Source organism: Necator americanus, chromosome I (assembly GCF_031761385.1).
Source record: "Necator americanus strain Aroian chromosome I, whole genome shotgun sequence".
NCBI classification, from domain to species: Eukaryota; Metazoa; Nematoda; class Chromadorea; order Rhabditida; family Ancylostomatidae; genus Necator; species Necator americanus.
Genome location: NC_087371.1, coordinates 19,662,893 through 19,676,173, shown reverse-complemented (window position 1 = coordinate 19,676,173; position 13,281 = coordinate 19,662,893). Strand labels below are relative to the sequence as shown.

The 13,281-nt window shown below is 39.9% G+C and overlaps 1 protein-coding gene across 7 annotated transcripts in view; it reads right to left on the bottom strand.

Annotated features, from left to right (window-relative positions):
• Positions 1-5,117: 5,117 nt before the first annotated feature.
• The window catches only part of RB195_006248 (uncharacterized protein), a gene marked incomplete at both ends in the record, with an annotated part of 32,805 nt that continues 24,641 nt past the window's right edge, over positions 5,118-13,281 (bottom strand). For 4 of the 7 annotated variants that reach the window (XM_064179227.1, XM_064179230.1, XM_064179229.1 and 1 more), the window contains 24 exons: positions 5,118-5,226; positions 5,286-5,365; positions 5,494-5,677; positions 6,016-6,125; positions 6,259-6,345; positions 6,400-6,534; positions 6,610-6,751; positions 7,006-7,172; positions 7,451-7,592; positions 7,653-7,809; positions 8,057-8,189; positions 8,264-8,408; positions 8,472-8,590; positions 8,749-8,834; positions 9,419-9,504; positions 9,564-9,642; positions 9,888-9,978; positions 10,044-10,189; positions 10,258-10,352; positions 10,426-10,565; positions 10,671-10,803; positions 12,028-12,135; positions 12,193-12,338; positions 13,028-13,140. In XM_064179227.1, coding sequence (XP_064036197.1) covers positions 5,118-5,226; positions 5,286-5,365; positions 5,494-5,677; positions 6,016-6,125; positions 6,259-6,345; positions 6,400-6,534; positions 6,610-6,751; positions 7,006-7,172; positions 7,451-7,592; positions 7,653-7,809; positions 8,057-8,189; positions 8,264-8,408; positions 8,472-8,590; positions 8,749-8,834; positions 9,419-9,504; positions 9,564-9,642; positions 9,888-9,978; positions 10,044-10,189; positions 10,258-10,352; positions 10,426-10,565; positions 10,671-10,803; positions 12,028-12,135; positions 12,193-12,338; positions 13,028-13,140 — 2,933 coding nt within the window. Of the gene's footprint in view, positions 5,366-5,493; positions 5,678-6,015; positions 6,126-6,258; positions 6,346-6,399; positions 6,535-6,609; positions 6,752-7,005; positions 7,173-7,450; positions 7,593-7,652; positions 7,810-8,056; positions 8,190-8,263; positions 8,409-8,471; positions 8,591-8,748; positions 8,835-9,418; positions 9,505-9,563; positions 9,643-9,887; positions 9,979-10,043; positions 10,190-10,257; positions 10,353-10,425; positions 10,566-10,670; positions 10,804-11,674; positions 11,723-12,027; positions 12,136-12,192; positions 12,339-12,646; positions 12,713-12,781; positions 12,812-13,027; positions 13,141-13,281 lie in introns of all 7 variants that reach the window. The other 3 variants (XM_064179231.1, XM_064179228.1, XM_064179226.1) reach the window with 3 other exon arrangements.

The following is a 13,281-nucleotide window of genomic DNA, read 5'->3' as shown; positions in this document are numbered from 1 at the left end:
GAAAGAGCATTAGAAAATTTATTTCTACACCAGTATTAAGTAGAGTTATAGAGCAGTAAAGTGCAGGTCATTCTGATGCTGTCCACGTGTTCATTAACCTCAAACAATTCTGATGAAATCGAATGCGTTGCGCAACCGAGACGGATTGACACCCTACGCACTCCGTCCTCTTTATAGTGAAAAATAAATAATTAAAAAAAAACAGATGCATGGAACAAACTTTGTGTTGTTATATCTGGAAAGGGAAAATATCCAAACCAAACGAGAACCTGCTAGTAGTAGTGCCTGTTGTTGTACACTCATTACTATGAAATTGGCCTAGTCAGGAAATTTCGATGTATGGTGCAAAATTCCGTGGATTGTAGACATAGGATGGCGTGGTCCCTAACGTGTTATTTCGTGATCGGACACAGTTTTTTTTTCTGTAAACGTACACATTTGAACTCACCCGCAGGAATAATTTCATATTCTTATTATTTGATTTCTTAAGGTTTAAAACATGAACGTATCATTGTGAAGAACGGGTTCCGGAAAAATGCAAATCTAGGCGTCAACAACCCAACGCTATTGCCTACGCGATGTCTGTCGAATGTCAGAATGCGACATCGAGATGCGCACGAAGAGTTTCTCGTTGCGGGAATTTTCAGTCGGATTATAAAAATCTATAGATATGCAAGAACACACAAAAACTTCGCGGCAACTAAGGTTGTAGGTGCACTGTTGGAAGAAGCCCATAACGTACTAATTTGTGCCGCACCTTATTTCCTGTCGTCGCTCAAAAAATTCATTGGAGAGTGATTAGTTTGCTCGTTTAGGCTCGTAAAAATCGAAGTAATGAAGGAAACCAGGGCCTTGTAGCGCAGCCGGTAAGAAGTTCCGCTGCCTGCACGCTCGATTGGAGGTTCGAATCCGCTCTAGTGCTCACCAACATAGATGCGATAGATGCGATAGTCGTAGCTGGTGCTCTGACCCCCTTCACTTTTGAACGGTTGGAGAAGGGACCTCCTTCACTTTTAAACGGTTGGCGAAATTACCCCTTCACTTTTGGGTGGTTGCCGAAAAGACCCTTCACTTGAGCTGCACCCCATGAGCTCTACCCCCTTCACCTGAGGGGAGGGGGGGTCCGGCTTCTCCCTATCGCACCTATGCGCACCAAGCCTTTCATTTCTCCGAGAGCGATAAATTGGTACCAGACTTGTCTGGGAGGATAAGAACACTGAAATAACACCTCGACTAGCCACCGCAAGTCATTGTATAGGCCAGTTACACGGTCGTTAACCTCAAACGAACTTCTGAATTGAACTGAACGTGAGGGCGCACCCCAAGCGAATTGATTAACGCCAGACACTTTATCCTTTTTATCCCGAAAACAGCCATAAAGGTAGGTGCAAAGAAGTACATGTAAAATTTCCTCAACCTTAGCGTTCAAATTGTTGGATGAAGTAAGCGCTAGGCCGAAGATGCTTTTATTTGTCAAATTGGCCAGTTCAGTCCTATTTTTAAGTTATTTAGTGATTAATCGTACCTTTTGGAAGGAAGTTGACTGCAGTACATCGGTTTCTCACTCAAGTGACAAGAATACATATACATTCATAATTTATGTAGCTGACAAATGTGCAAAAAGAAAACTGGACTGCAAGGAAACACAGGAACCACAGAGGAGGAGAAACTGTGAGAGTAAGCTGGAAAATATGAAATTAACGAGGAGGAAGCTTGGGATAGAGAAGTCCATTTAGCATGCTAAGATGGGGAGTAGTTTTTTTGTAGCATTTCCGTGTAGTGTAACTAAAATAGTTCTCTAACTGGAATATTTTCATGTCATGTCTCACTAATACACAAAACGAAACAACCCATAACTTCATTTTTGAGGAAAAAAGCTGAAAACATCTGTTCCTTCTATGCTGTGACTGAAATATCGCACACATTTTTCGCCTGCCATGGACTAATGGGTTGCAACTAAGTACAACCACCATTATTCTAGTGCTCAATTTTTTTTTTAAATAAAAGGCTGTTCTCTGTGAAGTGAAACGGTATAATGGCTCCTGGTTGTTTTTAATGGTGTTAGATTTGTCGTCACTTATCAACGAACATTCTGAATGTTTTTGTTCAGTACACTAACATTCCTATACGCTCACCGCTAACTTTTCATATCAAGGATGTAAATTCAAATTAAACTCGTATGATATAAATTTAACGTTTTGCCCTCAACTTATAGCACTCCATCTCCTTATAATTTCAACAAGAGATAAAAACACATATGAGAATAGAATAAATGCAAATAAACTTTCAAAAAACTAAACTAGATAAATGAGGATTTCTTGCGATCACAGGAAAATGGTGAACCTAAGACATAAATAGATAAGTATGCACATATAACTGTAGGTTCCTTAGACAAGCAGAAGTTGTTTATGGACCAGCGCTGGCAAATAGGCTGAAGACGAGGGAGTCGATAATTGGAGGACAAAAACTGGACGGATGATTGATGTTAGCAAAGTGCATTGGGAACAGAAAATAGAAATACCGGCTGCAAAAATGGGGAAATTCTCATCTTTACAGACAAACAGAAAACTTCTCCAACAGAAAACTTCGAAAGAGGTCAAAAGATGTGGAAATCGAAAAATCTTCTAGCAAAGGCGAACGAATGTGACTCTAAAAATGACCGAAAGAAGAAATGAAGTGGGGAAGCAATACGAAAATGTTCGGATCATTTGAGAATAGAGAACTATAGATAGATGAAGCAAGACAAAATACATAATCCAGCTAAAACAGCAACGAACAAATACTAAGATTACCCCTACAATTTATGTAAAATTTGCCTTTCTTCTTCGAAAAAAAATTTCTGTGGTTAATTTTCTGGTTTCTTGCTTACTAAGAGTTTCTTCCCAGGTTGGTTTTTTCCTTTTCTATTTCTCTCTCAATTCAGTCTTCTCGAGAAAGTGTTACCCTAAGAGAATAGGAGAGAGAGTACCCAAATAAAATGTTAGCAGGTTTCTGAAAAACATACGTGTCCTCTTCAGCGCCGTAACTAAAAGCGATTATAACGAATGGCTGCGGCAATATGGCCTGTAATATTCAAGTACGATAATATGGATTGTAATGCTCCTTCTTAATTAATATTCCTTTGTAGTGTTGAGCATAGTAAAAAATATATAGATATATAAGAACGTGAAAGTAAATCCTAAAAATGTTTCTTATTTTTTCGCTTTTGTCATTTTTTCGGCGTTTTTAAGTTTACAAAACAAAACGCTAGCTTCCGAATTACACCACTTAGCATGCATCCGTTTCTAGGTAGTCTTGGTAAATCACACAGCGTTGCTATGACGAACTATTTGTCCTCATGAATTATTTCACTTCATTAGAAGTGAATTATGCGCTCTGAACCCAAAAGAATGTTTTTTTTTTCATTATGAACATCTACTGTGTTTTTCACATAGTTTTTTGTTGGTTTTCGGACTCAAAAAATGGATACTTGCGTGTATGCCCATCTGCAAGAGCGCCTGCTTTGACGACATGTTTATTAACGTCAGTGCTAAGACTACCACAATAAGAACACTAAGATTGGAAATCATTGGGGTTATGTTTAGGACAGCCGTAAGAGTGGCATCTGATATCCAGGAGCGGATCAATAGGATGCCTACAGCACAAGCAACTTTTAACGGTTGTTAGAAGGTCGGGTCTTATTTTGCGCATTGACAGCATGGCGCAGTAGATCAGTTAACAAGAGTTAATCAAAGTCAACTCGAAACGGGACGCGCGATCGTTTCTGCCTACCTCCAAACTGCGTACTATGCCGATTCGGCAAGGAAGATCGTTGCATGGTTCATTGGGTGCCCTATCTAATTTCGGCCCATATGAAGAGCATTACATTCGCAAAATAAGGCAACTATTATGTGTTCGTATCAGAGAACATCTAAATGGTTAACGAATAGCATTCGAGTGAGAGTTGTCGGAGTTCATGCGGTTCGAATCTCAATGAGTACCGAATTCTATCACGTGCAAATATCACGTGCGTGTGCCGTGATAAGCCCAACCATTTGGGCTTTCTGGTTCTTGGTTTCAAATGTGATCTTTTACCGGATGGCTTTAACGTGTTCCGGATGAGGCATTTGATAGGATTTGTTGCAAATGTTCTGAGATTCCAGGCATTGACGAAGGCGACGACGCCGAAACATTAAAGGCAGCATACCACGAATCTGAGGTGGTGCAGATTTCAGGTGGAGTATTCGTATACGGGATGGGAGACTACGGAGAAGGAGGTGATTCCGTTCATTTCTTGCTAATTGGCGTAAAAAACGGCCCGGAAGATGCGGCGCCGCACAAGACTGGCGCGCTCCAATCGAACCTCTTGTACAAAGTGGTGCGCTAAAACGAATGAAGCCGTATCTTCCGGGCCGTTTTTTACGGCAATTAGGAAGAAATGGACGGAATCACCCCCCTCTCCATAGTCTCCCATCCCGTATACGAATACTCCACCTGAAATCCGTACCACCTCAGATTCGTGGGGTGATGCCTTTAACCGTAATGAAGTGTTGACGATCTTGGCTCCTGCTTCAATTCAGTTTCTCACCAACCATATTTTTCAGAAAGGTAGACTTATAGAATACTCAGAGACATACTGACTGCGGAACAGCTTCGCAACGTTCAACTACAGCGCGCTTATGTCCTTATGTCGCTTATGTCCAGCGCTTGGACAACGGCTGGTCCTTTCTTTCGAGATTAATATGCAGGGGCTGAAATTTGTTCAAGAAGAATTTTTCATCTAAGCTGAACACAAAAACATAGATGAGACTCCAGTGCAGCACACCCAACATAAACTGAGTTCACGCATATGAAGATAGTTGCTTCAAACGTTCCAAAACGTACCAAATAGCAACAGAATGAAATATAAGTGAAGAAACAGAGATTTTAGAAAGAACAAAACTCAAGTATCACGATTTATTCTTGAATATGTAGCTTTCACTACAACATATCGACAAGAATTATTTAACCATCACAAGAAATACCCGTCATAATTCAATAGAACTTTCCTTTACACATACAATTAAGAAAACAATGCCGCTCAAAGCTTAAAACATATAAAGCGTTCTATTTTTAAAAAATTAAGACTTGATAGATCCTTAGAATTCATTTGTGATATGATATACCGACAACATAATTATATTTCTGTTTTTATATGGTTCCCGATTTGTAGCACTTACAACTTTCTTTAATACCCGCATAACTAGTCTGTAAGGTCGGTTTCAGAAGTTAGAGCAGTGTGGCCTGACGACACTGACGATGAGGACCTGGATGCCAATGCGTGGAAAACTTCAGCCAGCGTTGACTGCGAAAGAGAAAAGTCCTCGACGGAAAATTGTTTCTTTAACTGAAATATTAGGAACATGATGAATGAATTTTGAAGACAGCGAGCAAAGTCTACTAACACGATTTGTACCTCATGTGATTGTATTTCGCCTGATTTTACCTAGGTCGACTATCGCCAAGCAGACTCACCTGGTTGACAACCCGATAAATCCCGGATATGGTGGAAATTTCTCTGTCAACATGGAGAAAGAGTGTCGAGCAATGGATGGATTCTATCTTCGCACCTTTGAGATGTGCAAGAATGAATTCAGCCGCAAGTCGCGCATCACTTTGACATTTCATCTTCACCGTCAGCGAATGTCCTTCGCCAAATCTGAATTTTCACTTAAAATATTTTTATCGGGTGTCTTTGGGAAACAAGAAAGTTAAATTTTTCTTCAAAAAATGAAATGGAGGGAATCTTCTCTAATCTAGCAAATTTCGTGATTTCAGTTGTGACTAAACTGGATTGCAGAAGGAGCTTTCACGCAAACGCAGTTTCAAAAATCCCCGCACGTCTACAAGGAGTTAAAAAGTAACACGTTTTTTTTCCTCTCTCTCTTTAATAGACTTTCAGGCCACTCATGTGTCGGGAAAATTCATTGCGACGATCCCAATGTCACTGCATGAAGCATGCCAGAGATTTTCTTCAATAACTTAAATAATTCTTACTTATTCTTAAGATGTTGTTTACTTCCGATACAACGAATCTGTCCTTTGTCCATAATGGCAATTCTTGTACAGAGCGCCTCACACTCTTCCATGGAATGGGAGGTGATCACCTGAACATTGAAGCAATAATAGACTTCTATGAAACTTAAAAATATACATTTAGACACTGAAAATGGAAAGAATATTGAATTTTCGAGGAATTTTTTATTTCATTTATTTACGGTACTGCATTTCCCGTCTCACCACTGCTTTTCCTGACTTCCTCAATTGATCGATCACTTTCCATAGAAATTGCTGTGATCCTGGATCCATGCCTGCTGACGGCTCGTCCTAAAATAGCATAGATTTGGAAAATCTAAATGGCGTAATTGGTGCGACACTTACAAGCAAAACAAGTGATGGATGACTAATCAAAGCGATGGCCACAGATAATTTTCTTCTATTTCCACCAGAGAGTGCCGAAGTGACAGTTGCGGAATAAGGGCTTAAGTGAAGAGACACGAGAAGTCTCGACACAAGCTGAAATGAACTGGTCGCAAACAGTTCCTTAAATTATCCGTACGAAAGATAGGGAAACGCAAGTCAAAACTTTACCGGTTTGATATGCGCTTCCGGTATTCCACGAATTCTTGCAAAAAGTTCAATGTTCTCGTTTGTGGTCAGCTTCATATTCAAAGCATCGAACTGAGGGCAGTAGCCGACTTGGTCGAACGATGATCGATCTCCACTAGTTAACCTAAGCAATGATTGACAGTTTATAGTCGACGCCAGACTTGTTCAAATGCGTCACGCGACGCATTAGCGGCGAAGGCGGCCTTGGTGCTCCGCTGCACTCACGCAACATTGCGTAGTTCAGCTGCGACGAAAACTCTTCGGAGCATGAGTCCGAACATTTGTCGCGGACGCGTCGCATTGGTCAGGTTGAACAGCGACGTGACGTTTGTGTAGTTAACAAAGCGTTATTGACTTTTGATAAAGAGTAAAGGATACCGTCTGCCATGTATGTGGACAGCTCCTGTGCCTGGGCGAATTTTTTGCGTCAACATGGCGAAAGTAGTGGTTTTTCCCGCTCCGTTCAGTCCCAGCAATCCGAAGCATTCTCCACGATCCACAGCAAACGAAACATTCCGCACAGCAAGACTGTTTCGGGAATACGCCTATAAATAGTAATTCTGAAAGCTGTTGAGATCAAAATACCGCTAAATCGTCATCCCCCACCACTGTGGACTTGGCTTATTTTCAATATACAAGTTTTAATAGGAAAAAGCTTCCTCTTTCATAGACAGATTTGAGTTTTTTTTTTGTTTTTTAGATCTCAAAGCGAATGCAACTGTAGCCATTAAAATACTTCAAAAGCACAAGATGCAGCATTTTGCTAGGAAGAAATTCATTGAAGACAAAATGATTTGTAACCTCGATTTCCACTTCCGTTTACCTTGGCTAAATCCTTCACAATCAATGGATTTTCTTCAGCATCCTCAATCTCATCCACTTTTGTTTTCTCTGCGATCACATCATCATCCGACACTCCCTTGCTAGTCTCAAGCAATCGTTTTGTTCGGACTTTTTCCCATTTTCTGAGAGGAAACAGCTAGAAGTGTTATGTTGTGAGCAGCGCTGATTTTTGGGAAATATACCTGAGGAATCCAAAGGATTCATTTTCCAGCACAAACAACGCTAGAGCAGCCACAAGAATATGGATAACAAGACATAAGCAGTGCTTTCCCATGAGATTCCACTCAAGAAGAGATGGAATCGGCAGCGAAGACAGGAGATCAGTTCGATGCAGTTCTTCTGGAGGTGATTACTTATAGCGGATAATATGACCTATTTTAATGTTCTTGTTTTTTTCGGGATAGAACGAGTACATAATTCAGCAAGATTAAGGCAAGAAGATCTACTGAAATATATCGGTGAAATTTTCGCTAACGCCTATTTCTTACATACTTAGAAGTGATAAGCGAAGACTTTCTCAAGTTGAGGCTTCCCTTCACTTAGATTTTTTTCTCTATGTAGGAATAGAAGCTGCACAATAACTTACTTAAGTAATTTTCACCGATCTGAATGAGTTGAAACACAAAACTGCCGCGAAAGATGGCCATTCCTAGATTGTACTGCGGAAAAATCAAGAACACCATGGAACAGATCGTGTGAGGTGTCACCAATGTTGGGTCCTGTGAAAATCACAAAAAGAAGTCCTTATTATCACGGAATCGTTCCAGGTCACAGCAGAAAAAAGGAAATCTACCTTCTGCATTAGCTGCTCGATAACCATTACCGTAAGTGAAGCAACAATACCAACAAAGAAGGTGCCTATGGATATTAACACGAAGGAAAGCGCTGGGATTTCAAAACGACGTTGTAAGACGTAAGCCCAAAGAACCGCACAAAACCTGAAGAGAAAAGCCTCGCAATAAATAATTGTCCACGAAAGAGCTGTTTCAAAGAGAACAAACCCATATAGAAGGAAGACTAAGAAGAAGCAACAAACGGCCTCAAAGCTATAGGCAAATTCCTTGACATCGAAGATGACGTAGATAAGAAGGATTATGATTAACGACACGATATAGATAGTCTAAAGCAGAAATAGCGGAAGTACAGTAATCGGTCAGCATACAGTTACGAAAGAGAATTATCGGCTCAGAACTTCTCCAAAGCCTTCGAAAAATGTAAGAGCATCAGGTCAGTAAGTAAGTACTGTCCACCGTAAAGTGAATGTTGAAGGGCGCATACCATGTCAAAAAAATATCCGGCAATCCAGTACGTTCGCCTTGATAATCCGCTCACCAGCTGCAGATGGAAAGCATCACAAATTCGATCTACAACAACATAAAAACATCACTTTGTGCCCCCATGTCAATTTAAATATTTTGCTAGTGTCAAGAGGAGTGATCTGATCTGAGAACTTTACTGTTGAAGCACGACAGAAAAGAAGCGAAAAAATTAAAGAACTCAAGAAAAAACAATGAAATAATGTTTGATGAGCAAGATCTAAACTACCATATTCGTGGAAATCTTAATATACCCGGTCAAAAAAATCAAATCTCAATCGTTTATGTTCCAATTAAGAACAGTTGTACAAGGATTTCCTACTATTGATTCCCGCACATATGCCTTATTTCAATACAGACACCAAAAAAAAATTACGTTGGAAAATATCTGCCATATTTTGGAATTTGAAAATATGATGACAAAGGTACAACGCCAACAATGGACGGAGTTTGCACACAAGCATACATTGGTGCAACCGTTACTCTCTAGGAGTAGAAGAAATGTAGAAAGTTTTTTTTTTTCGCAAAAAAGTTAGGTTCTGGATTAGAGGACTCCCAGAGATGATAGGTAGTGAGTTTAAACAAAAAACTATGAACTAGTCGAAGCCATTGAAACACCACTTCCAACTCACCTTCAACCAAAAATACAGTGAATCCAGCTGGTATCACACAAAGAACCAGCATAATCAGCACAATACGAAAAACTATCAACTTTTTGCTGAAACAAGAATTAGAAGAATAATAAATGATTTTTTTCGATAATCTTCTTTAACTAACCTTCCCTCAGAGTCGAAACTACTCCTAACCGTTTGATTCATCGGATGATTGATTGTGATGATACCAAGGTCCGAAGGATCTAAAAATTTGAGGGGTTGAAGAACACGTGGAAGAGAGAAAATTCAATCCTCTGGGGAAAAAAGAGGTGCAGGGGATTTTGTTTCACTGGTGTCACGTCCACTGCAACAATATCAGCCTCACCACTACAACTGCGTTTTTGGTTCATTCGCAATTCTCCTTCTCAGAAGGAGCCGAAGCCGCGCAGCGCAGCCAGCGAGCACTGCGGGAGCTATATGCGACATAAGCATTGACGCTTAAACTTACCTACACTCTCCGCCTCGATTCTAAGCAATGCATTGCTAAGGAAACTGGTGTAAACTGGTAGAGTAGTGTAGAACTTATTGTTGAACCAAGCCTAAAAGACCGAATCAATTTTTCTCATTTTCAGATACGAAACCTTCTCAACAATTTTGTTGTTACCTTCACATTTTGTTGCGTTTCCATGGATCCAAGCACCCTAGCAACAAAATCGGTCATGGTCATGTTATTCAGGAATGGATCATATATTTGGGGAGCTTCCGACTTCGTTATGTTCACATTGAGTACAAAAGCAGATTCATTCAAGCCTAAGAATACTTTGCTCTCTTTAAAAAATAATCAAATCACAAGAAACAATTTTTAAATGTGGTACTACCTGCAACTAGTGCACTCCATCCTTGAATTCCCAGTTGAACGTCAGCTGAGGATCTGGCTCGGAGACTGGTGTGGCCAAGAGATAACCCACCCAGTCTTAAATTGAATTCCGTAAAGAGTTGTTACAGAGCTGATCCCCACATCCAAGTGACGATCGGAGATCACTCACATGGGGAATATGTCATCTGTTTCATTGGAAGTCCATCGAGTTGCCATCCTCATCTGCGAAATATTCCTATACGACAAGTCCCAAACTTGCATTGTTGTGTTTAGCACGAGAGACGGTAAAGAATCCAACGGATAGTCTTCCTGAAGGTGAAAGTCGCCATCCCAAGGGGAAATGTACAAGCAGAAACACCACAGTAAAGTAGTGTCGCACTGCTCTGCTTAGACGAGCTCAGGACTAGAACTTACAGCAGTGCAATTCCACGTGTGGCTTGCAGAGCACTGACAGTTTAAATCCTCGTTATACGGGGTATCTGTCTCATTCGCATTCCAGTTGAACGTCCCATTTCCCCCCTCATAGTCGCATCCGCTGGCTGGTTGTCTACAATTCTACATATTTAATATGGTTTACATCCACGACTTGGGCAGTTTGAAGGCAGCGTTGGGGGAAATTTTAGATATTAGTCTCTTCTAGTAATTAGCGGTCAGAAAATACAGTAGCTTACAACTATCACTACGAAAACAAGAAATGCTGCTTGCAAATCGAGGAACAAGAGATGAGCTGCAGCAATTTTCAAACAAGGCAATGCTTTACAAAATGGCATTGACGAAATGAAAACGAATAAAGAAATCATTGAGGGAATACTACACTTTTTCGTACCTTTCCTACTCTTTCACCCTCCCAAATCCACCTTTCGAGACATCGAAAATTTCTCGGACTGCTCCATTTACAACCATACTTAGAGATCATCAATCAAAGTCGGCCAGAACAGAAGAGACTTTATTGTTACTTCGTGGGAAGCGTTTGAAAGGTGTGCAGTACTCAAAGGGTGTTAGGTACATTCGTGTTTAAATTAAAAAGGTGAATCCAATTAAAGGTGCATTGATAGGACGGTGAATGGGTGAATATAAATGATTAGAGAGAAATGCACACAAGAAACTCCACAGCACAAGTGAGCTGGCGAAACAAATTTCCGTGCCGCCACTTCGTGCGACTTCTTTCAAAGCACCACCTAGAAGGATCGCTGATAAAGTTGTGTAGCTTTGCGCAGTGCTCGTGCCCAAGTTGTATCTAGATTACAGCTAAAAAAGTAGACCTAGACACATTCTTTTCCACTCAAACCATCAGAAAAATATGAAGAGCGTTTTTTTTTTTGCAAAACCATAATGTAGGAGAGTTGCGGCACGTTTTCTTCCGGCCAGGGGTTAACTTCAAAATCAGTCGTAGCATGTGGGCACGATGCAAAACCTACTCCGGCTTCTTCTTCCCGTACCAAAACAAGACTGAACTTGGAAGCTCTCTGAAGCAAATTGATATTGACTACAAGGAATTCAGAAGCAACCCGTTTTTTTTGAGAAATGAAATGAAAAAAATATTTTTAGAGGTTTGTCACTACCCATCGAAAAACAACAGACGATATTTCATGGGATTAGAGGAAAACTTTAGAAAAAAGAGCTTAGAAGAACTTTTTGACAAAACAAAACAATAACAATAACAATAAATAGTGACGGTAGAAAATGCCAGGACGTAGGATTCAAAAAACACGGGAAAAAAAAAGAAAAATGAACGAACAGGAAAAGTACAGAAAAGTTCAAAAATCATTACCTTCTAAAAACAGGGACATTATTAACACAACGAGTTCCCATATTGGGTGAATCCTCAAATGACTTCATGATCTGGTAAGAAACAGAAGACGGATCACGATCCCATAAACTGCAAATTCAGCATGTTCCTCAGGCAGGAATCAAATCACAGGAAATATCCTCTTACCTGACGTAACTGTAGCTATCGTTACCATACATTTCTTCTATTAGCGGCAATTGAGGTTGAGAGGTGACTAAGGAAGGCGTTGTACCAGAGAATTGTATTTTTGCGTACAACTCACAGGAAAAGAGAAGGCAAATTGGAAGAATCACCTGTAATTGGCGAAAAAAGGGTTCCAGAAACGTGAAATGATGTTGATTCTTGCATTGTTCAAAAATACAAACCAAAACGAATGGAATGAAAAACAAGGATTATTTCTTTAATCTTTTAGGAACTTTTCAAAACTTTTTTTAGCATTGAAAACTACCTTATCTTTGGCGAGAACAAATATAGCATAATTGTTATATTCTTGCAAGAACTCAGATCAATCGCATGCAAAAATTATATTTAAATTGGACTCTCCTTGATTTTACTAACAGAAATGAGATCAAGAAAAATACTCGCAATCATCATGAAACACCTGTGATTCCATGAAGGAGTTCAATTCCTCAGCCAGCTTGTGAAACGATCTCCTTGCTTTCAAAATCTACACTTTGAACGTAAATAAAAGGTGGGTGACGAAAAAGGACGAAAGAAAAGAGACAAAAGTCCTAACCAGGTTGCCAACGATTTTTTGCTGCTGCTTCTAGAATCATTTCCGGTTCATCCAACGGTTAAAACTAAACCCCAGACATTTTTTTGAAAATAAAAGTGATTTGCTTAAAATTCCCAAGAGAATATTACTGCTAATTATTGACATTAATGTTATTAATACAACTTATTATGAGACTTAAAGTTACGGGAATAATTACCGATAGGGTTGATTACTGTCGTGAAAAGAATGATGGGAAGGGCAATTGACCTCAAAGAGGATGTGCTTTTTGCTGCGGATGGTGTACTGACATCTGGACTTCAGAATAGCTTTTGTGTGGCTTCTCGTTAGATTCCATCCAAACAATAGAGGTGGCATGAGCTCTGGAATAGCTTTGGATTTAAATGCGCATTTCTGCAACAATTCTTTGCTGATTATTCCCACCATACTTTCAAACCACATTTAAATACAAGCTGCTTAAAAATATCTAAATAATCTAGGTTGTGGATTCTTTGAATTACAAC